General features: G+C 41.4%; 1 protein-coding gene across 1 annotated transcript in view; it reads right to left on the bottom strand.

The window, feature by feature from the left end:
- Positions 1-24,357, bottom strand: part of LOC139477946 (structural maintenance of chromosomes protein 5-like) — a 243,022-nt gene that overhangs the window by 131,399 nt on the left and 87,266 nt on the right. The window contains exon 11 of the mRNA XM_071260398.1: positions 24,044-24,198. Coding sequence (XP_071116499.1) covers positions 24,044-24,198 — 155 coding nt within the window. The remainder of the gene's footprint in view (positions 1-24,043; positions 24,199-24,357) is intronic.

Below are 24,357 nucleotides of genomic sequence, written 5' to 3'. Positions count from 1 at the left end.
CCAGGGGGTGTGCCACCTCCTGTACCACCGGTTAACGCGAGAGTCAAAGTCGATATAATAAATCCCAACGTAGTTAAAATACTGGCAATGGTTATCCCCTGTTCTCTGAACAATGTTTTAATTTTATCGGCCAGTGTAGTATCATCGTTGAGGACTTGATCGATAGTTTCTCGAATTCGACTGATTTGTGAACATAGTGCCTTCCTATTACTGGAAGCCGCTTCGAGGCGGGTCGATCTTTCGTCTTCTAAGTTACACAATCTTTCTGCAACGCGACGTCTACTGAATTCATCACCCGCCTGTTCAAGTTTTGTTTTCTCATAAGATATATGCTTGTCGAGTTCGGATAGCTTGGCTATATTATTGATGAGTTCTCCCCGCATTTTTTGCATTGCCTTGTCAAGACCTCGTAATTCCCTAATACTGAACTCTGAATATGGTGATACACTGACCGTGGAATTATCGTAGTAGATATCCAAGATTTCTCCGAGTCCGTCCGAGGCCAGCTTCGAGCTTTCTTCCAAATTATCTATGTTACATAGTTCAGTACGCACAGTCCGAAGAACCTTAGTAGTCTTCGCGGAGAGTTTTTCTCGTCGTGAGTAGTCTACAAAACATAATTCATTACGAACAATGTTGATGCCATGTTTAGCGGCTATCGTAGACAAGGCTAGGGGATTACGAGTACGATAATGCAGACGGTCAATATCAGGTTCGTCAATCAATTGCAATATTCCTTTACTATCTATCGTAAACTTTGAATAGTCACGACCAATTGGGCTAACATCTTTAAAGGTATCGTAATAATCATTAACAGTTGATTGTAAAAGTTCATCGTTAAGAATCGTAAAGCTGGTTTCATCAGTACCCTCTTCGATGGTACTAGGGTTATCAAAGTCATCTAGATTAAAATCATCCATTTTTATATTAAACATAAGGTTACATAATTTCAATATAACAATGTCCTCGCAATACGGACGCAAGTTAAACCCACAACGTAGACTTCGAGATCCATTAGGGGTCAAAGCAATTCGTCAGTCTGTAACTATAACTAATAACCCTAGTACCATCGATCAGAATCAAACGCTTCTGGTTCGCTTTCCTAATCTTGGCGCACACGATGTGTTAGTTCCGGGAACTGTCCGACTAGCATTTACGATTAGTTTGACTTCTGCCGATGCTAACAGGGAGCCTGTTCAGAACATAGGTCGTGCTATCGTTAAGAAAATCGCGATTAAAATTAGCGGTAATGAGGTTTTGAGTATCGACGGTAGCAATGTATTGTCAACATTCCTCAGGTACGCAACTACCGATATCACCAGTTGTGTAAACTAACTTTGCATGTGACGTAGTGAGTCTGTCTGGGTGTCTCTCTCGCTGATGAGACAAGTGCACATGGCTGTGTATTGTCAGGTTGAATGGTGTGGATTAAATGTTATAGAAGCCAGAAGGAGTTTAGAGTTTTCATGGTAGCAGAGCGTGGTTCCGAGAGAGTGTGAGCAGAGAAGCTTGAAGAATTACAGCGACAGCGTGAGTAAACAAACAAAAGAAAATGGCGTCAGGCAATTACAGAGTGCCACCCGTGTTTACGGAATCTAAGCCATACGGGAGGTGGGTTGAAGAAGTCAGAGTGTGGCAGACAGTGACAGACTTGCCTGAAGATAAACAAGGGCCAGCCATAGCGCTATCATTACCGGAGAATGAAGGTGTCATTTCGATACGTGACAAGGTATTCAATGAACTGGGTGTTGGAATGTTGAACAAAAAGGAAGGTGTCAATGCACTGATATCTTTTATGGATGATATTTACAAGAAAGATGAACTTTCAGAAGCATATGATGTGTACACAGAGTTCGACAGGTACAAAAGATCAAGAGATCAGTCTATGAACTTATATGTCACAGAATTTGAAAAGCTATACATTAAAACAAAAAAAATTAACATGAGCCTTCCAGAATCAGTGCTTGCTTTCAAGTTACTTGAAAACGCTTGCCTTGAATATAAGGACAGACATTTTGTTCTCACTGGTGTCAACTACGAAAATTATACAACTTTGTTTAAACAAACAGCCATGTCCTTAAAAAAATTCTTTGGCAAGCAAGCGATGCCGCCATCCGAGGGTAGTGGTGCTATTCGGATAAAGACAGAACCAACTTATGTCGCAACCAACACAACCAATGTTGAGGAAGAGGAAACTGCCTACTTTACTCGAAGTAGAAGGGGTAGACGTGGATATGGTTTTTTTGGCAGAGGAAACAACAACCATTCCAGCAGATCACAGGCAAGTAACAATCACGGACGCAGATTCAGAAGTGAACCATATGACAACCAGCGAGTACAGAATCCAATTGGACATGATGGACGTCCTCTTCGATGCAAGGTTTGTGAGTCAGTTTATCACTTCATCAAGGACTGCCCGGACTCATATGAAAATATGGAAAAGAGAAAGTTTCAAGACAAACAAGAACAATTAGGTTATTTACTGGTAACAAGGGTGAGGAATTACAGGTTCTTGTTAATGAATCTTTAAACTCTGCAGTCTTGGACAGTGCATGCAGTTCTACAGTTGCAGGTGAAGCTTGGATGAACTGCTATATAGACACACTTGAGGATGACAAAGTGAGACAAGTAAAAAGAACCAAAAGTGACTATCTTCAAGTTTGGGGGAGGAAGACTCCTCAAATCTATTGCAAAAGTAACTTTCCCATGTGAGCTAGCAGGTGTCAACTGTACAATAACTACTGATGTGGTACAAAGTGATATTCCTCTTCTACTTGGAAAACCAGCTATGAAAGCGGCGAAAGTTGTACTGGATTTAGAAAATGATAGAGCCTCAATTTTTGGAAAGGAAATCAACCTGCAATGTACGTCGTCAGGACACTACTGTATCCCGATATTACACTCTACAATGCACGTGAATCAAACCTTCGAGGTCCTTTATTCCCAAAGTAGTCAGTCAAGGCAAGAGAAAAAAAAAAAGATTTTGAAATTGCATAGACAGTTTGCGCATCCATCAAGTAGACGACTCTTGATGCTGCTGGAGGATGCTGGGATCAAGGACGATACTAATCAGGCACTAGTTGATGAGGTAGCTCAAGAGTGTGATGTTTGTCGCAAATTCAAGAAGACACCAGCTCGACCAGTTGTTTCTCTCCCTCTTGCGACAAAGTTTAACGAAGTGGTAGCAATGGATCTGAAGTTTTGGAAGACCGGTGTCTACTTCCTTCATCTCATAGACATGGCCACAGGATTTAGTTTGGCCGCTGTCATCAGGAAGAAAACTCCAGAGGTCGTCATTGATCAAATTTTGAAATTATGGGTCGGGAGCGGACTAGGCACACCCAGGAAATTTCTAGCTGACAATGGTGGAGAATTCGCTAATGAAGAATATAGGGACATGGCAGAAAACCTGAATGTGGAAGTAATGAATACAGCTAGTTTTAGCCCTTGGCAAAATGGCCTCTGTGAAAGAAACCATGCTGTGGTTGATGACTGTGTCTCAAAACTTATGACTGACAACCCACGACTTGATCTAGAAACTGCACTGGTGTGGGCGATTAATGCGAAGAACTCATTACAGATGGTGCATGGATGGAGTCCTTACCAGCTTGTATTTGGAGCTAACCCAAACCTGCCATCGACTCTTGTTGACAGACCACCTGCATTGGAAGGTACCACTGTAAGTGAAATGTTTGCAAAACACCTAAACTCACTACACGCTGCAAGGAAAGCCTTCATTGAAGCTGAATCATCTGAAAGAATTAGACGGGCCTTACGACATAACATCAGGCCATCAGAGTCAGTCTATCAAACTGGTGATAAAGTTTACTTCATGAAGGAAAAGCAATGGAAAGGTCCCGGGAAGGTGCTGGGTCAAGATGGGAAAACTGTGTTTATTCGTCATGTTAGAGTCCCCACATGTCGTCTGTTGAAAATTGGTCAAGAATTTGAACAGTCCGATAGCCAAGACAGTGTTGACAAAGAGACCAGCAGTTCTGCAGATGCATTGCCACTTCAAACTGAAAAGACCAAGTGTAGTCGGACCAGTTCTGCAATGGTGGAAAGTGACATACTATCAGAGGATGAACAGAGTCCCCCTAGGAGAAACAGCCCACCTGAGGTAGTTGAAAATCACATAGCTGATGGTTTAACAAATCTACCAAAGCTTAAAGACAAGGTGAAATATCTTCTCAAGGAAGACCATATGTGGAGGGAAGCGGAAGTCATTAGTAGAGGAGGAAAAGCAACTGGAAAATACCGTGGGCGGTTTAATGTCTGTGAAAGAGGTGAATCAGATATGAAATCAGTGAATTTTGAAAAAGATGTCAGTCAGTGGCAAAAGGTTCAGGAGTTTGAAAGAGAAACTCATAGCAACATTGAGGAAGTTAATATTGCATCCTCCCGACATGATGATCAGTATGTCACACGCGCCAAGGCATTGGAGCTTGAAAACTGGAAACAATTCAAAGTGTATAATGAAGTACCTGATCAAGGGCAGTCAGCAATATCCACTAGATGGGTGGTGACAGAAAAGATGGATGGAAACAAGAAAGTAGTGAAAGCAAGACTGGTAGCTCGTGGGTTTGAAGAAGAACAAAACATTCAGAGTGATTCGCCAACAGCTGGGAAAGACACACTTAGGGCAGTTTTGGCTATGGCATGCTTAATGTCATAGCAGTGTAAAACAATAGACATTAAAGCTGCTTTCCTACAAGGAAAAAAGATTGACAGAGAAATCTTCCTGAAGCCTCCAAGAGAATCTGATGGTGATGGGTGCTTATGGAAACTAGAAAAGTGTGTTTATGGTCTGAGCGATGCTTCAAGAACCTGGTATTTTAGAGTTTGTGAAGAATTAAAGAAACTGGATTGCAGACAATCAGAAATTGACCTTGCCTTATTCTACTGGTATGACAATGACAAGCTTTCTGGTCTATTTCTTATGCATGTGGATGACTTTATCTGGGCAGGAACAGAATACTTCGAGAAGAGAGTGATTGACGAAATGAGACAGATGTTTCAAATAAGCAAACAAGCACATGGAATATTTAGATACATAGGACTTGAGATTCACCAACAGGAAGGAACCATTATCATGGACCAGCTATCCTATGTAGAGAATCTGACAAAGATTCCTATAAGCACAGCACGAGCCTCTCAGAAAAGTGCTCATCTGACAGATAAGGAAATTACACAGATGCGAAGCATTATTGGCCAGATCAGTTGGATCGCTAACCAAACCAGGCCTGACATCATGTTTGATACCCTGGAGCTGAGCACAAGCATCAAAGAGCCAACAGTAGAAGACCTGATAAAAGCCAACAAAATTGTAAAAAAGTTGAAGTCTGATGACTGCAAGATACGTTTCCAAAACATGGGTATGCCATGTGATCTGAGACTTGGCGTTTTCAGTGATGCCTCATATGGAAATCTTAGTGATGGAGTATCCAGTGCAGGTGGATATATCATTTTTCTGATTGGAAAAGACAGAAAATGCTGTCCTCTTGCATGGAAAGCCACAAAGATACGAAGAGTAGTGAGTAGTACTCTTGCTGCCGAGGCCCTGGCCATGGTGGATGGTCTGGATTCTGTTTGTTATTTAGGCCATCTCTTGAGTGAAATCTTGCACAATGGATCTAAGAAAAATGTTGTGCCAATAGACTGTTATATTGACAATAAGTCACTTTATGAAAATGTGCACTCCACCAAGACCGTCAGTGAGAAGCGTCTCCGGATAGATATAGCAGGCATCAAACAGATGCTACAGAGAGATGAGATCTCTAAGGTAGTATGGGTTCAATCCTGTGACAAGTTGTCAGATTGCCTAACAAAGAAAGGCGCACCTTACATGAAGCTTCTTGAAACCACCAAGAGTGGACAACTCATGATCACAACAACATAGACTTGTGAATCTGGAACATTTAGTGAAAGTTGTATTTTTGATCATGTTTGTGACAATAACAACAAAAGGAAAAGAAGAAAAAAATGTGGACTTTTTTTTAGTATTTTTAAATCAATGTCACTGTAAATAACCATATTTTAAATTAGTGCGCTTGCTCGTCATTTTAAAAGAAAAGGGGAATTTGTCAACATTCCTCAGGTACACAACTACCGATATCACCAGTTGTGTAAACTAACTATGCATGTGACGTAGTGAGTCTGTCTGGGTGTCTCTCTCGCTGATGAGACAAGCGCACATGGCTGTGTATTGTCAGGTTGAATGGTGTGGATTAAATGTTATAGAAGCCAGAAAGAGTTTAGAGTTTTCATGTATACTATTGTTACATGGATCTCTGGAGAACTGATACAGAGCGGGAAAACTTACAGTACCAAGGTATTTGTAATCTGAACACATTGAAACTGCGTGTGGGTGCTGAAAATGGTGATAATACCGTCGTAAAAGATCTCGCTGTTGCCAGCGCATTAGGTAACCGATTCTATATTCCCCTAGACTTTGAATTACTAGATAGTCACATGCCCTTCTATCAAGCATCCCTAGGCGATAGGTTAGAATACGAACTCACTTTTAATGACTATGGTTGAGTGATCAGAGTTGCTGAAGATGCTACCTATTCCTTTGACAATATCTCACTGGAGTATGATATGATAACAGATCCTGAATTAGCCAGACAAATTCATAACCAGTATACCGGAAGTTTAGCCATTTTGTACGATCGTGTGCTTCGACACCGAAAGATCATAAGGAGCAAAAATGATATGATGTGGAATATCAATCTAAACGTCTTCACGAGATCGTTGAAGGGTATTTTAATGTTGTTCGTGGACCCCTTCGATGCATTTAAAAGAAATACCCAGAAGTTCCACAATCCCAAGATTACAAAAGTAGAACTGACTATTGAGGGCATGCCTAATCAACTATATAGTCAAGGAATGCTAGCGTATCAACAATGGGATGAGATTAAAAAACACCCTTCTATAAAACGAAGCCCAGAAGTTAACGCGGTTTTGAAAGATCTGTCTCTCGGGGATGTATCGATGGGTGAATACCTCACCATGAAGTACGCGCTGTGGCTCGACATGCGAACCACGGACGATGACCAACTACACGGTAGTGGGCGGAGAATAGAAAATGCCAGCGAGGGTGTTACTATACAGATAACGAAGCTCCAGGAATCAGCTGGTAAATTAAACATATATTTGTACGTAATTATGGATGCGCAACTTAATATACAGAATGGAAGATCCGTGCAAGCATTCTATTAATAATCTTTTACCTTAAGAACGGGCAAACGGGTTGTGGAAAAACAGCTTTTATTCTAGATATTTTAGAAAGTCATTATCGGGACGTTTTCGACCATATATTATTGTGTGCCCGACTATAAACGTTAATAAAACATACCTATCGAGATATTGGGTAATGAATGATCCCGGGGTGTACAAAGTTGATCCAGGCGATCGTTTACAAGACTGTTTATGAGTATGTCACGAAAAATACAAAGGAGAATCGACCCTTTTCATAATAGACGATTGCAGTGCGAGTAAAGAACTACCGTATTTTCTTGAGTATAGTGCACACTTTTTTTCAAAAAAACACAGCTGTGTAGAAGGGGGTGCGCATTATACACGAATTATGAGTTTGTATGTTTTTTTCCCCGATGGAAAGACATTACCGTGAGCACGAAACACCGGAAATACCATGTCAACAAATCCATACTGAAGTACGCAAAATAATTATGTAATTACACTGTCTGTCTATAAAAAGTGTTCTTTGTATATCTGGACTTATGTTTGTAACTTACTTCATTAATTTTATTCAAAATTCCTTATAATATTGTTTTTATTAATTTCGACGAAATCGTGTGTGAAGCGATCGGAAGATCGCACAACTCACTGTTATTAACAGCAACCACGGTCAGAATACCGCTATTGACGCCTTGAAACGAACTTTAGTTGACAGAGAATGGATACATATATCATAAATGCCCTACTTTGACTCGTTAAAAGTCATATTTGCTTTTGTTTGACGATTCTATGTCAACATGAAATTCTCACGCTCACGTGATCACGGGAGCGTGAGCCTTGACGGTGACTGGTCAGACATGTTCCATGCAAAAAATAATACCCGGGAATAGCGATCAGCTGCTTCGCTTAGGGTTATTATTATTTTAAATATGTTTAGTAAAGGCTGCATATAATTAAGAAAAAAATGGAATATATTATTCCTGATAAATAAAATAGTTTCAGATACAATTGTTGCCGATCCTTGAATTAAAAATCCTATAAAGTTATATCATTGGGTGTGTCTTGACCGAATCACCGGTCGATTCCAAGAAAACGTGTGTACAGCTGATTGCTGTTTCCAGCTTAGTTTACGAGAAAATACACAAGGTAATCTTAATCCCTAGATATAAAACAATGCCTAGCAGAACAATAAATACAATTTAAACGGTAAATAAACATGTCTGGTGATTTTTTATCTCAAATTTCGAATTTGTACTGACGAAGTTTCTCATCACCCGTTCGTTTGCCGGACTTCGCTGAAAGGGTACGGTGTAAATTTTTTCTGCGTTCATATTTAGTATTCTCCGGTCGACATACTCAGCATAGCGTTTGGGTACTCAAAAATACAACTCTGTCCTGAAAGATCTGACAGAGCAGACCAAATGGGTTGCCTTATTTCATTGCAAAGACCAACATTCATTTGAGGAATGTCTTCGCGAAAATGATGTTATATAAACCAAGCTCGAACAATAAAGTCAGAAAACTGTTAGCTTCAACGAAGCATTGTAAACTCATATTAAAAACTGATCAACCAGCTACTTATACAATTGCTTAGCAAAATGTAGCAAAATTATAGCAAATATAGCAACTGCTTAGCAAAATTATAGCAAAAATAGCAGAAATATAGCAAATGTAGCAACTGATAAGCAAAAATATAGCAAACAAGTGCAAAAGTGAGCTTGCTCACTAATACCCCCGACCCACCTAGTGTGTCAGTAGTTAAAAATTAAATAGCAAGGATTGGGTTAGCCTTTACGGTTTGAAAAATTCATAAAAAAATGGAAAATTAATAAAAACAATTTTTTTCTTTTGACTGCACCCCTCCATATGACTCAGATTATATGTACTAAGTTTGAGATGAATCCATTGAATAGTTTAAGAGAAATCGCGCGGACAAAGTTTTCGGAGGGACGTCAGGGTTTGAAAAATTCATAAAAAAAATTACGTTCGCTCGTCACGCCGAAGACCCGGGTTCAAATCCCGACATGGGTACAATGTGTTAAGCCCCTTTCTGGTGGCCCCCGCTCTCATATTGCTGGAATACTGCTAAAAGCGGCGTAAAACCAAACTTATTCACTCATAAAAAAATGGAAAATTTATAAAAACAATTTTTTTCTTTTGACTGCACCCCTTGATATGACACAGATTATATGTACTAAGTTTGAGATGAATCCACTGAATAGTTTAAGAGAAATCCCGTGGACAGTTTTCTGACGGACTGACGGAATCTTGGTATAACTATATACTCCTGACATTTTGTCGGGGGTATAAAATATAGAAAAAATAATGTAGCAAAAATAGCAACTAAGCAAAATTATAGCAACTGCTAAGCAAAAATATTGCAAAAATATAGCAAAAATAGCAAAAAGATAGCAAAAATAGGATAAATTGAACATTAGCGGTTATTATGTAATAATGTGGCTTGAAATCCTCATTCTTTCGCAACAGTTTATTATTACGGGCTGTATTAGATATGCCATAGTATATTATGTTAGAATTAAACATCTCCTTATGTATTACATTATGGAATGCGACGAACTCATCGAACAAGTGCTCAAAGAATCTGATCAACATTCAGAAGAACATGCAGATAAACATAGAGAAAGACTCTCGGCTTTGGTAGCCGGTGGAAAATGTTCCCAATATTTGGGGGAAAATTATACCATCGAAAAAATTGATAACATGACCGATGAAGAAATTAAAAACTGTACGTGCGTAACGAGTCTAGACTGGGAGCTACCATGACTAAAACAATAGGGTCGGCTATGGTACAACTATACACAGTCGTAGCTAGTACGTTTCTCCCTATCCCGGCAGAACATCGCCCTTAGCTATATTCATATAGCATGGCATCAATTGCAATGATGTTTGGTGGAGCTTTTGTTAATGCTCTAGGTTTTTCGGGGAGTAATTTTTTATTTTCTAGTATGAGAGGTTTGGAGCAGAAAAGACTTAATAAAGCATTAGAACAACAAGAAGCAGCCAAGTCACAATGGACCAGAAATAGGATATTAAGATTAGATTTTATTAATGAAGAACTACTTAAGCAAGGACATTCAATTCAAACGTTTAAGGATGTTGAACCTGACAGCACGAATACTTCCTTGTTTATGGAAAGAAACTTGATCCAATACAGAAACCTACAATAAGTCAGTTTTATACACCATCAGAGGAACAAAAAAACAGAGAGATAGCATTCATAATGTTGGGTTTGACTGGTGTGGCTATTTTAGGTTATACAATAACTACGCACAAACCATGACCTGTAAATAACCCTGACTGTTAATCTATAAATAGCGCTGACAGTTGTCTATTTTTAGCTACACATAAGCTATGAGCTATTACATCAACTAATCTATAATTAGCGATGACAGCTATGACTCACCAGTGGAGATGTGATTTACCTTTTAGACAAATGATATGATATGTGTATAACCATGAATCTATGCAAATATACACTCATGGGGAAATCGATTCAATGTCAGAAGCCATCTGTGGGTATTTACTGTGGGACAAACTCTTATAACATCAGAAAGGGTTTTAAAAATTACGTTTGTTCTGTATGTGGGATTGGTGTCAAATGTAGTTACTGTTTATGTAAGAGTCACGGTGCTGATAAGGTCAGGAAGCAGATTATTTACGCTAGGAAGAGGGATTACATCAATGAGAGGAATAGGTTGGGAGAATACGTATTTATATATGAAAAACAACCATTTAGACAATTGATTCATTTTGTATATACCATTAAATCACAATGGTTTTTGTCAGAGAGTTAAAAGCTATGGCAAAGCAACGTGGTCTACATGGATATTCTCGAATGAGAAAAGCTGAATTGATCAATTTACTCGGTTTGGAGTACAACAAACCCCAGACTGTTAGAGAACTCAAAGCTCAAGCGAAAAACAGTGGGCTGAGAGGTTATTCTCGAATGAGAAAAGCTGAATTGATCGCTTTACTAGATAATAATCAACCCGCTGATAAAAATAATGAGTTAAAATTTGTACCCACAGTCGGCGTTGGTAAATATCTAAGAGGTTGGAAGATGGATATTAATTCCAACATGGATGTTAATGATGTTAGGCCTATCATATCGAGTAAACTTAACTTGGAGTTAGATGATTTACATAGTATAAAATACCAGCTGACGATTAAAATGTCATTGAGTAAAAGTAACACAGACAATAGCACTGAATATACTGAACCATATTTCCGGAGCAATCAAGAAGTTATAACTGAATCTGATACTATAAGCACATCATTAGATACATCAATTCAGAGGATACAAGAAACTATAGAATGCGGGACTAATAAAGGTTTCGGTTTGGGTGTGGATAAAATCGATAGTTTATATTTAGATATAGCAAATTATATGCCCTTCAAAGGTGGATCTTATATAGATTTACCCCCGTATTATAAAAAGTAAAAAGACATAATTAATGTAAAAAATAAATTTGATGACTGTTTCAGAATGATGATAAGATCTGCATTGTTCCCCATAGATTCTAAAATTGCAAAGAGACCATCTAGCTATCCTCAAAACAATGGACTCAACTTTGATCGCATAGACAAACCTACACCAATATCACAAATTGATAAGGTGGAAAAGCAAAATAATTTAGCTATAAATGTTTTTGGACATTCTTCTAAAGGAATTGTTGTACACAGGATAAGCTCTGCTCCAGAACATATTCCCAGAATCAATTCATTTCTGATCGAAAAAGATGGAAAATATCATTATACGTGGATAAAGAGTTTAAGCAGGCTATTACGATCAAAAAACCCATAAGGAAAAGAAATATTTCTGCGAAAGATGCCTGCATGGGTACTGCAGACAAGATCTATTAGAAGCGCATAAAGAAGACTGCAGAGGTGTTGGACAGAATGTTATCAGGATCGATATGCCTAAAGAGGGGAAAAATTTGAACATTATTGTAATCAAATGCCAGTACTGTATGTTATTTACGCCGACTTCGAAGCACTTATCAAACCGACAGAAGCAATCAAGATAATCAAGATAGTTCTACGTACAAAACTCAAGAACATATTCCTTGTGGGTTTGGATATATAGTTGTAAGGTATGATGGGAAAACAAACACTCCCGTGATTTACAGAGGTCCCGATGCAGCGGGAAAGTTTCTAGAATATCTACAAAATGAAGAGAGAATAATCAGGAAAAATTATGGTGTAAGAAACCTATGTGTTTGACGAGGGATGATTGGATGGCCTATAAGAAGTCAACCAGTTGTCATGTTTGTAATAAACCCCTGAATGGGGATTCCGTAAGAAATCATTGCCACGTCACGGGTAAATATCGGGGAGCCACGCATAACGAGTGTAACTTGAAACTAAAAATGAATTCTCAAACAATACCCATCCCTGTTGTGTTTCATAACCTTAGAGGATATGATTCACATCTCATTATGCAAGCTATCTCAAAGACCGACGGCGGTTTAACATGTATTCCTAATAATATGAAAAAATACATATCATTCTCGTTGGCTAAAACTATACATTATATGGACAAGGATGGGAAAGTCAGAATAAAGCAAAGTAATGGGCTTAGATTCATAGACTCCGTACAGTTTCTGTTATCTTCCCTGGACAATTTAGCTAATGCGAACAATCCCGATGACTTTGCAATAACAAATCAATATACTGATCGGTGTCGTCATTTGTTGTTGAGAAAAGGTGTATATCCTTACAAATATATGGATGATTGGTCAAGATTCAATGAAACTAAATTATCACCCCTTGAATCATTCTATAGTAACTTAACAGAATCTAAAATAACCGATGCCGATTATGAACATGCTCTGAGGTCGTGGGATAAATTAGGTTGTAAGAATTTAGGCGATTATCACGATCTGTACTTAAAAAACGATGTACTGTTACTCACCGATAAATTCGAGATATTTAGAAAGACATGTTTAAAACAATACGGCTTGGACCCGGCATGGTGCTATTCCAGTCCTGGACTATCGTGGGATACATTGTTGAAGAAGACCGGTGTAGAACTAAAACTACTCACCAATTACGATATGCATTTGTTTAATGAGAAAGAATTAAGAGGTGGTATATCGATGGTGGTATATCGACAGCGGCTAAAAGGTATTCTAAGGCTAATAATAAATTAGTGGAAGGATATGATCCGAGTAAACACGACACACATATATTATATCTCGACGCCAACAATTTGTACAGATGGGCTATGAGTCAACCTTTACCAAGGGGTGGTTTTGAGTGGGTCGATGATATCCATAATATCAATGTGAATGATGCGAATAAAGGGTACATACTAGAAGTTGACTTGGAATATCCAAATTCGTTACATAAAGACCATAACAGTTATCCGCTAGCTCCCGAAAGATTAATGGTGAATAAAGATTGGATGTCGGAATATCAACACTCCTTGATGGGTAATACTAAGTTAGCTAACGTAGAAAAACTCGTACCAAATTTGATGGATAAGACAAAATAATTAGTTCACTACAGAATTCTCCAGTTATATCTATCGTTAGGTATGAAACTAAAGAAAATACACAGAGTTCTAAGTATTGGAGAAAAAACTTTACCAAAACCGAGGGAAAGTGTTTTTCCATACTTATAAACGGAAAAAAGAAACTTTAAACAACATTTATCAACATTTTTATGTTTCGAACATACTTTCCATGAACCTTAGGAAACACACGTAAAATATCTGTTGCTGGCGTACGGATCTTGAAAAGGACATTCTAAAAACCAGTGAGGCTTATCAACACCTCTGTAGCCTTGTGGTACACTCACTGGGCTACAGATATGAAGGTTGCAAGTTCGATCCTTGGGAATATAAAGAAAACATTTGTCATTTGATTTTACATTTCATTACATGTTACAATCTGAATGGAAGTTATATTAATAAAATACCCTGGACATTATATAAAACCCCTGGGATATTATAGCAAATATGACTTGAATATCCTATAAAATCCCTGGGATATTATATATCCCTGTTTATGAGATTTAACCCGACTGGAAAGTAAAACCTCACAATAGGTTTTAATGCCTATAGAAAGAAGTCTCTTAATAGCGATCCCAATTAATAGGTTTATAAAGTTTGATCAAAGCCCTTGGATGGAGCCCTATATAAGGCTGAACACAGATTTAAGAAAGATAGCTACCAGCAATTTTGAAAAGAATCTATATAAGCTCATGAATAACTCAGTATTTGGTAAAACTATGGAGAATCTGAGGAAGCGTGTTGATGTTAAATTAGTCAGATCTAATGAGGAAGAAAGACTCAGGAAACTTATAGCCAGTCCGGCTTTTAACAGAAGCAAGATATTTGATAACGACTTAGCCGCGTTGCATATGCAGAAGAGTAATATAAAATTCAACAGACCGGTGTACGTTGGTATGAGTATTCTGGACTTGTCAAAACACTTAATGTATGACTTTTATTACAACGAACTTAAGAAGCAATACGGCGATAGATGCGAGGTGTTATAAAGCGACACAGATTCTTTGTTGATGGAAATACAAACCGAGGATGTGTATAAATATATGGCAGAAAAATAGATATGTACTACACGAGCGATTACCCTATAGATAATCCACTGCACAGTGTAGTAAATAAAAAGGTGTTAGGTAAGATGAAGGATGAATGTGCTGGGACTCCTATAGCAGAGTATGTCGGATTAAGACCTAAGATGTATTCTATAAAAAAAGTCCGATAATGGGGAGATAAGAAAAGCTAAGGGTGTTAAGAAGTATGTGGTAAAAAAGCATGAACAAGACATCATTATCCCCCTTAGATACAAAGAGATGGATTGATAAGGATGGTGTAACTACCAACGCTTATGGTTATGGTGGTAATACTGTATCATTGGGAACTATGAGCAACTCTTCTCGTACAAATGCCCTGCCCGGTCCATCTTTAAGATAATAAAGAATAAGCTCTCCTTCTTTCATAACCAATCGACTAATGTGATAGGTCTTAAGGGACCAAATCGGATCAGTTGCGCGATGTAGGCCTCCTTCCAGTTCACCGGGCTGGTATAAATATCTTACGCTTACTCTTTGCCTCTACTCGGTGCTGAAGATTCGGAAGTCACGGATTTCATTTTAATCGCATCGGATGGTTTCTTCCCGATTAATCTCGTTACTTCATCATTCTGCGCTGATACAACAGCTGATAATCATGTCACCCATTCGGTTGATCTCAATCATTCCGATTTCATTTCGATCCCATACTGAAAGCCAAACAAACGTTACGCTAATGTCCGGTTAAATCTTTCATCGATAGCTTAAATACCGTGGTCCTCTCTTTCACCACGCCTGATTTCGACATCGTGCTTTGTTAACAGTTTAGTTACTGATCCCATAAACTCGCGACCGGGATCTACTTGAAATAGCTTAGGCTTAGTGGTCAGCGTTTATATATACGGCTCAGTACATTAGCTACTTCTGTTGAATCTTTCGAAGTTAATGGTTCAGCCTCTTTGTATCGACTAGCCACATCCACTACGGTCAAAGCGTATTGATACGTTTTGCGTCTTACCTTATCATAGGGGAGAAACAAGAGGTCAGCCTGATGAACTTCATTCGTTGTAAAAATATCAAACTTCTTCCTCGGTATATAAAGCGGTGCTGGTAAGTATATTTGCCACATCGCTTGTTTCTTTAACCAATCCTTGGCCATATCTTTAGATACCTTAGCAGCAGTGGCTAATTTTTGTATTGCTCCTACACCTTTCCAATATCCTCGTGGGCTATAGTAAATTTTATTCATTATCAATTAATATTGATGTTTCTTTCAATACGAACTATGATGATCGTTGAATCGCATCAGCGTTTTTGCATAAAATTTTCCCCCTGTAGTGGTGGTATAGGTATATAAATCTGGCTCCAGTGGAGTTGCGGCAGAACCCCCATTACCTATACTACTTCCTAGATATTTTTTATATTTGTATTCTTATCCTGCATTACTCCTTAATGCATATTACTGCTTGTTTCTTGACAGAGAATAGAGCTGTGTGAGGATCTTTGCTTGAAGAAGTCGCTCTTACTAGCTGAGACGCCAGCCCATGACGCAGCTCCCACGTGACGTCACGGATCCTCACATTACTCTGTGGTCCGAAACATCTGAAGGCATCGTGGGGAGGTAGATCTGTGATGGGCGGGTCCCGTTAGACGCAGTAATGCAGGATAAGTATACAAATATAAAAAATATCTAGGATTTTACTAGATATTTTACTTATCCTGCATTAGGTACTCCTTAATGCATCTTTATCGGACGGAACCAGAGGTGGGCATACCTTCAGATGTGGACTTTCATCTGTTATTTCCAGACTCTGTTCCCCAGCCAATCCTTGGCTGTGTGGTCGGCATCAGGTGACCACTCCATGTGTAGGAACCTCCCATTCCCTCAGCCCGTTCTCGGCTGTGTGGTCGGCATCGGTGACCACTCCATGAATAGGAAACTCTGTTTCCCTCAGCCCGTCTTCGGCCTGGATGACCATTACATGGGAGGGAAGAGTCAGGTATGTGTTGTGTCCTGGTACTGCTCAGCCTGACAATAACGTTCGGTTAGGTCGAGACTGGAGCACTGAGCCGTATGCAAATGAGGCATGAACCTTTTAGTCCAGGGCTTATGCCAGGGGAGGTCGAAAGACCGGCTCTGGACTTGGAGGCGTGGTCAATGACGTGTAGTAGTGACCTGCTAGGCTACCACTAACGGACCAAAGCTGTGCGTGCCTTGCACATCCTCCAATGCGACATCTCGCAGGTAGTGACTGGCGAAGACAGTGTTGGATCGCCAGAAACATCCCTCCATGATGGCGCGTAGAGAGCAGCTGCTGTGTAGCGGCATGGTGGAAGCGACCGCCCGGATCTCATGCAGGTTGCTTGAGCTTGGGGGTCCAATCCTGCTGCCTCGTAGGCCTGGAGGATGATGGCTCGTAGACAGAGGGGGATCGTGTTGCGGCTGACTTCCGCTTGCGAGGTCGCAAATATCGGTACGAAGAGGCGTCGTCGTTGGCTATGGCGTTCCTTGGATCATCGGACGAAGCAACGAAGCGCTCTAATTGGACACAGAAGGAGCTCTAGTTCATCTTCTGCGCCCACAATCGATGAAAGAGGGGGGATGAGGAACGATCTATCGGGCTGGCCTGGGAGCTGATTCTGTGCAATGAAGTCCCAGCACAGGCCCAGTTGCATGGCTCCGTGTGCTCCCTGCTCAAAGCGGACCCGTGTGGCGTGTAGGGCGTGTTACTCACTGACACGGGCTGCTGTGGCGAGCGCCAGTAGGAAGACCGTCTTTTTCATCAGATTGTAGAATGATGACGTTTCGAGTGTCTCGAAAGGCGCGTCTCTCAGCGAGGTGAGAATGACATTCAAGTCCCAGGTCGGGGGATGGAACTTCGCCTTATGGTCTTTCAGTCTGAGTGAGCGGAGCAGTGCCTGTAGTTCTTGGATTTTCGTCATGCGTCGATCTTTCAGAACTGCCAGGACAGAGTTGAGTGCCACCAGGTAGGTCATGAAGGTACTGCCCTTGAGCTTACGCTTGTGATGCAGATGGAGCATGAACTCGGTCAGAAATTGAGGCGATGCAGATGTGGGGTCTTGGTTCTTACCCCTGCAAAAGCTCTAGAAGGATTGCCACTTGTCATCATAAAGGCTCCTGGTGGTTGGGCAATGTGCCACTGTGATGGCCCTAGCCGCTCTGGCCGAGTAGCCCTTGGCGTTCAATGCTCTCTGTAAATGGACCAGATGTGAAGACATAACCTGTCTGGTCCTGGGTGTGGCTGTCTGCTGTGAGGGTGGATCAGCAGATTTGGCCAATCTGGGAGTGGCAATGGGGTCTGAGGTCGACAAACCAAGCCCTTGCTGGCCACCAGAGCCCGACCAAAGTCAGATCGAGGTTCCATGTCAATCTGATCTTCTGGACGACTTTCGGAAGAAGTACAGGTGACGGAAAAGCGTACACTTTTAGTCCTTCCCTGGGGACGCTGAAAGCATCGACTGCCCAAGCCAGTGGATCCGGCACCTAAGATATGACGGTCGGGATCTGGTAGTTCTGGCTGGTGGTGGGAGACCATGTCCCTATGTTGGGGAGACCATGGTCTCTACAAACAAGAGCTAGGCGTCTGGGTGAAGTTTCCACTTTGTGTGAGCCACCTTGAATGGCCGAGAAAGGGCATCCGCTAGGATGTTTTGGCAGCCCGGGATGTGGTGGACCTGGAATTTTGATCCACCAGGTGAAACAATCGGAACGTCTGTTGAAGAAGCGAAGTTGAGTCGTTCCTTGTTTCCGGAGGCGCCATTTGAAAGTGATGTTGTCCGTCGAGATGGAGAGCCGGGAGTGTCTGAGCGCTTGCTTCCAGTGTGTGATGGCCAACAAAAAATGCGCTTCCAGTTTGAGGTTGTTGATGTGCCATAGGCGCTGATCGGCAGACCACAGCCCTGAGGCGACCTGTTCCTCCAGGTGTGCGCCCCATCCCTGTAGGGACGCGTCTACGAAGAGGCGTAGAGAGGTCGTAAGCCCTGACAAGACATTCGATTCCACCGTCCAACACCGGAGATGCTGCTAGATGGATAGAGTGGGTCCTGGCGTCTGATGTAGGGCGCCAGGAACGTCTGATGTAGAGCGCCAGGAACATCTGAACTGAGCGCAGTTGGAGCCTGCCTCTGTAGGTCAAGTCCTATGCTGAAGGAGTTACCATTGACGCAGAGTGCGTGGTAGGTTGAGCGCTGGAATCAGGTGCGCCTGCATGCGCTCCCTCCGGTCTCTGGGTACAGAGATGAGGTCGAGGTCCGTCTGGAAGAGGCCCCCGATGAACTGAAGACGCTTGGAAGGTGTCAATTCTGACTTCCTGAGGTTGATCTTCCACCCCAACTGATATAGGAGACGAAGGGTGAAGTCACTGTGGCGGAGTAGAGTGACAGGGTCCAGATGGTCCAGTAGGCAGTCGTCTATGTACGCCTCGAACTGGATGTCCCGGTGATGGAAGTACGAGGCTATCGGCTTGCTAAGCCATGTGAATAGGCTACGGGGCCTAAGAAATTCCAAATGGGAGGACCGCCAATTGATAATCGACTCCCATGAAGATGAAGCGGAGGAATTTCCGGTCGTCGGGATGAATAGGGACATGTAGATAGGCGTCCTCGATATCCAGGCTGATGAGCGCCTGTGGTGCCTGGATCCAGGATCGCAGTAGCCTGAGCGTGGTCATCCTGAAATAAGGTCAATGCGCCAGGTAGCGTTTGTTGAAAGCGGCGAGGTTGTGGATCAACCTGTGTTTGTCCGAGTCCTTCTTGGGGACCAGGAAGACAGGTGAATAGAAGCCCGGTGTTAGGGCTGGGGTGTGTACCACCTATAAGGCTTTCTTGTCGAGCAGCACCCTGATGTTTCGGCTCAGTAGCTGCTGTTGGGTGGGGGTGTGGGGGGGGGTTATGTGTCCACTATGGGTGACGTCAATGATGGGTCATCTATAAGCGTCAGCTTGTGGTGACGTATGGGTCCCCCAGTTCTACCAGTAGTGAGTCAGTCTCACACCTACTGGGGTGTCGACAACTTGGAGGGAGGTGGGAGGTCCCAGTCGTGCCTGTCCGGCGGTTCACTGGAGGTCCCTGCGGTCGGCGTTACGCCCCTTGGGGTAGCCATGACGGGACTGGTACGAGCCTGAGAACTTTCCTTTCCCCATGCCTCTGCCCCAAGAGGTTGAGGTGGAGCCCTGCCCCAGAGTCCGGAGGGTGTTGCATCGTGGCTGGTAGGAGCCGGACTGGGATGCCTTAGCAAAGGCAGGATGTGATACCCTGGCCAGGGCCTTGAGAGACGTCTCATCACGGGCGAGGGCTGAGACCCTGGAGTGTGTCTTGGATATCTGTCCATTAAAAAGGCCAGAGCTGGACCAAGGTTGACGCAAAAGGTCTCTCTTGAACTCTGGGTCCCAAACTCAACAAAGCAAGGTACCCCAGGCGTCTATAGGTAGTTGTCCTCCGACAAGTCCTGCAGAATAGCCCTGGAGGACGACGACATCAGTGAGAGAGGTTTGAGCGTATGGCGAATCTCTGTCTCCACGTTGGCGAGTTTGCTGTTGGAGACCTGGACTGAGGTAGACAGTTTGATCCCGTCATGTGGTGCATGTCCTCATCTAAGGAGTGAGCGTGGTCCACAACTTGAAGAGAGTGGACTGGGAAGTCATCTTGTCTGTAACGTGGGGCCCTGAAGGACGGATCAGTGACAGTTTACTGAAGTCCTCATCCAGAGCTGAGATCGTGTCTCTCATCAGTGGGTCAGGAGGGATCGAGGTGGGGTCTGCATGGATGGCCGTCTTGCTTTTGACCTCTAGGCCAGGGGAGGGAGCGATAGCCTCCAATCTGTCTGCCAGCCAGAATGCGACTTGGTCGAAACGCTGGTGGGATTCGCCGTCCATAGGGGTGTCGACATAGAAAGGGATGAAAGCGCCCTCCTAGGAGTCGGATCGATAGCCACTGGGGAGTCTGCTAATCGGGGAGCTGCTCCTAGATCTAAGACCCTGACGTGAGGTAGAAGGCGTCTGTGAGGTCGGCCGGAGCGGCGAAGGAGGCGTCTGCAGAGGCGCTAGTAGAGGCATCTGTAAAGGCGCTGGCGTTGACGGCTGTCTGTCCTGTAAGTACTGAATGTACTGGAGGAGGGAGGCATCTATCTTAGATGTCAGTGCCGTAGGCGGGGAGGGTCGGAATGACCCTGGAGGGATTGAGATGTACAATTAAGGCATAGTGGCCGGCACTTTGAGCAGGAGGGCATGATATCTGCAACGAAGCAGTGTAAAATCACAATGCGTCCCACCCGATTATGTATGCTATAATTTGTTTTACGTATTACGTAAGTAAACATAAGACAACATACAATACAACAAACAATACTTGCAAGGATCCGCCAATCTTTGGTTACCAAGCAAAAGAATATAGAACGTAAACCAGTTCACAAACGGCTGGCTACGCAAAATATTCAAGATGGCTACTTGGAGCAACAAGACACATGGCCTTATGTTTCCTTTTGAGAAAACGCCAGTAAGTGTCTGATAACGTTATGCACATGTTTATCAAACATAGAATGTACAAAATACAAACCATAGGCACAACAAAAAGACAAAACAACATTAACTCAGATAGCAAACACGTGTAGGGTTTGAATCAGTTTTATGTTACAGGAAGAAAAAACAGGTCTTCTCTCATCAAGTGACAAGAGTAATGTGATGATCCGTGACGTCACTTCCTTTGGTCACGTGGGAGCTGCGTGATTGGCTGGCCTCTCAGCTAGTTGGAGCAACTTCTTCAAGCAAAAACCCTCACACAGCTCTTTTCTCTGTCAAGAAACAAGCAGTAATATGCATTAAGGAGTAATGCAGGATAAGTAAAAAATAAATTATATACTATTTTGTCGTGATTACGGCTTACGATGTTGAAATTTCGCATAATGCTGCATTGAGCTATGGTAATGTTTATGAAACAGACAATGAATTGCGACCGTGAAAACACTGATGATCGAGAAATTGGCATCGCAAATGTCAATCAAATTATTTATGTTTGTGTCTACGTATGTGAAGCAATGGAATTTAGTCACCACAAGATATTTTTCAAGGTAGTCATTTGGCAACCGCTGAATTTTAGCCAGTAGACAAATTGAAATTTAGGTCGCATTGGCGACTGTTTTATATGAAATTCCTTTACTTATTAGCTTATTTTATCCTTATTTAGAATGGCTCGAGGGTCAGGGGCAACGGCCTGAGTTTCAGAATCTACCATAAAAAGCTTTACTGAATCACTTTTATGACGAATTGAGGAACACAAGTAGCAAGTGTTATTCCAGGTCATTGTAATAAGCATGCCTTACGTCAAAGGAGAAAGGTGATTAATGTATAGACATTGGAAGTCAATTACTGAATTGTTCTCACATGACTGCCATTGACATGTGAAAAATAATCGGTTGTACTTCAGATTGTCAGTGAATCCTGTTGTTCAAGCTATTAAGTATTCTACAATGCTGACAGTGAGGTTGATGATACGCCTGAGTTGTCATCCCCTTCCCAACCAGCCTTGAAATCAAGTGTTGTGTGTGTCCAGACCAAGTAATAATCACTCATAACATGATGTTTGGTTTTCGAAAATTCTCTTTGGTGGTTGCCTTGATCCCCATATAACTGAAACTATTTTTTAAGGTTCCTAAGAGTTCAACACAACGAGGTTCCCGGTATTATGTGCACCATCCTTCACACAGATGTGTTGTTTTGGCAAAAAAAAAGAGTGCAAGAAAATATGATTCTTAAATAAATATCATGATCCCCTGTTCGCCACTCACCACACAAAAATATACTGCAGGCTTTTCATGGGTCCTTTTCAGCAAAGGCTATGGGAAATACTGTCCAACACAGGCCGTAAGAGTCCGATTTGGGTCAATACTCTTGACAAGTGATTTTTTTGCTTTTTTCCTTGCCCTGGGACAACTGACTTAAGTTAGGTTGCTGTAAGCATTGATATTCATATATCTTCACCATAAATACAGAGGAAACACGAACACTAAACTCTAATGATTTGAACAAAATATGATATCAACATAAGAAGAAACATACATGCCAATCAAACTAGTCTACATCGTTTTAAGAGAATGATAAACATAAGGTGTAAATCCAAATCCCTGCAAAAAGCAACAGATGTGTTGAATCCCACTACCTAACTCATTTACTAAGCTACATTAAATTTTGAACAAAAATAGCTTCTGCGTCATTGCATAAGGTCTAAACTACAAAAAAATGGATTATTTGGGAATTGTGATGGTCAAAGGCCATAGCAGGGTCAAAAACTAAATTACACCAAAAAACTTTAAATCTTAATCAACCTACAAAATTCTGCATGTAAATAAGCCAATTTGAATTTAAGGTTCAGGTGAGGTAACAATTCTTATCATCCAAAACTGGCTCCAACAGGAGATATAGCTTGGATTAGATCAAGCGATATCTACACTGTAGATATCGCTGCAATGAAATTACATCACAATGCTTTGCAGACCATTGTGACGTCATGGTAACCAATGACGTCACAATCAAATGACATCACTAATGGCTCTGCTACTGAAGCTGTAAGCAGTACTTTTTACACTGAAGACACTCCTAATTACTGTCTACAAATTGAAAAAGTTGGAAGAATGATGTTGGATGATAAACAAAATCTCACCCTCGTGTCTTTTGATATCAAATATATCAACACTCGTTGATAAAAGTGACAAAAATCCTCGGCAAGCTTCGGAATTTTTCCACTTTTATCAACTCGTGTTGATATATTTGACATCAAAAGACACTCAGGTGAGATTCTCTATATCAAGACTGATCCCCTTGCATATTTAGGGTCCCAGTACATACGACTAAACAACTGTTCTACGAGGTTCATACAGATATGGAACACTAAAATTCAAGGCTTTTAAAGCCTGTCAACTGTTATTTTCAAAGCTTTTTTCAGTTTGGTTATTAGCCATAGTCAGTCATATTTGATTTAAACCAGCATACAATATTACAGCCGTAAGATCTACAAAGCAGTATGACCATCACACATTTATTTTAAACCCAGCAAAGAAAAAATTAAGTTTGTCATGAATTCTTCAGGGTCTTTGGCACACAAATCTATCACTTGAAAATATTTTTTTATACTTTAATACTTTGATAAACAAGAATAATGTAATTTGTCCAAATTCAAGGCTTTTCAAGAGGGACCTCAAAAATTCAATACTTTTTCAAGCCTGTACAAATTTTGTTCTAGCTGTTCGACAAGTTATCAGGTTTGGCATACTAACACATAATATCATAGGTTCATATATCTTCTTGCAAAATCGATTCTTGTTCTCCCTTAGCCACATCACAGCATCATATGTATGTCTGTGTCTCTGCCGAAGTGTCTCTAGCCGCCGCCTACTTATGTCTTGTATCTGATTCAGCTCCTGTTGACTGCCTACAATAACAAAGGGAGTTGTCTTTAACAAAGGAAAGTATTTTGATGAAAGAAATACAGTAACAATTTTGAGATAACTTCGGGAAACATTCATTTTCACATTAAGTTTTGAGAATTGCAGTTCTCTGTGTGTGTGTGTGTGTGTGTGTGTGTGTGTGT

Source organism: Haliotis cracherodii, unplaced genomic scaffold, assembly GCF_022045235.1.
Source record: "Haliotis cracherodii isolate W230 unplaced genomic scaffold, xgHalCrac1.p SCAF_1, whole genome shotgun sequence".
NCBI classification, from domain to species: domain Eukaryota; kingdom Metazoa; phylum Mollusca; class Gastropoda; order Lepetellida; family Haliotidae; genus Haliotis; species Haliotis cracherodii.
Note: the sequence above shows the minus strand (reverse complement) of the source record. Positions and strands in the feature narration are given on the sequence as shown.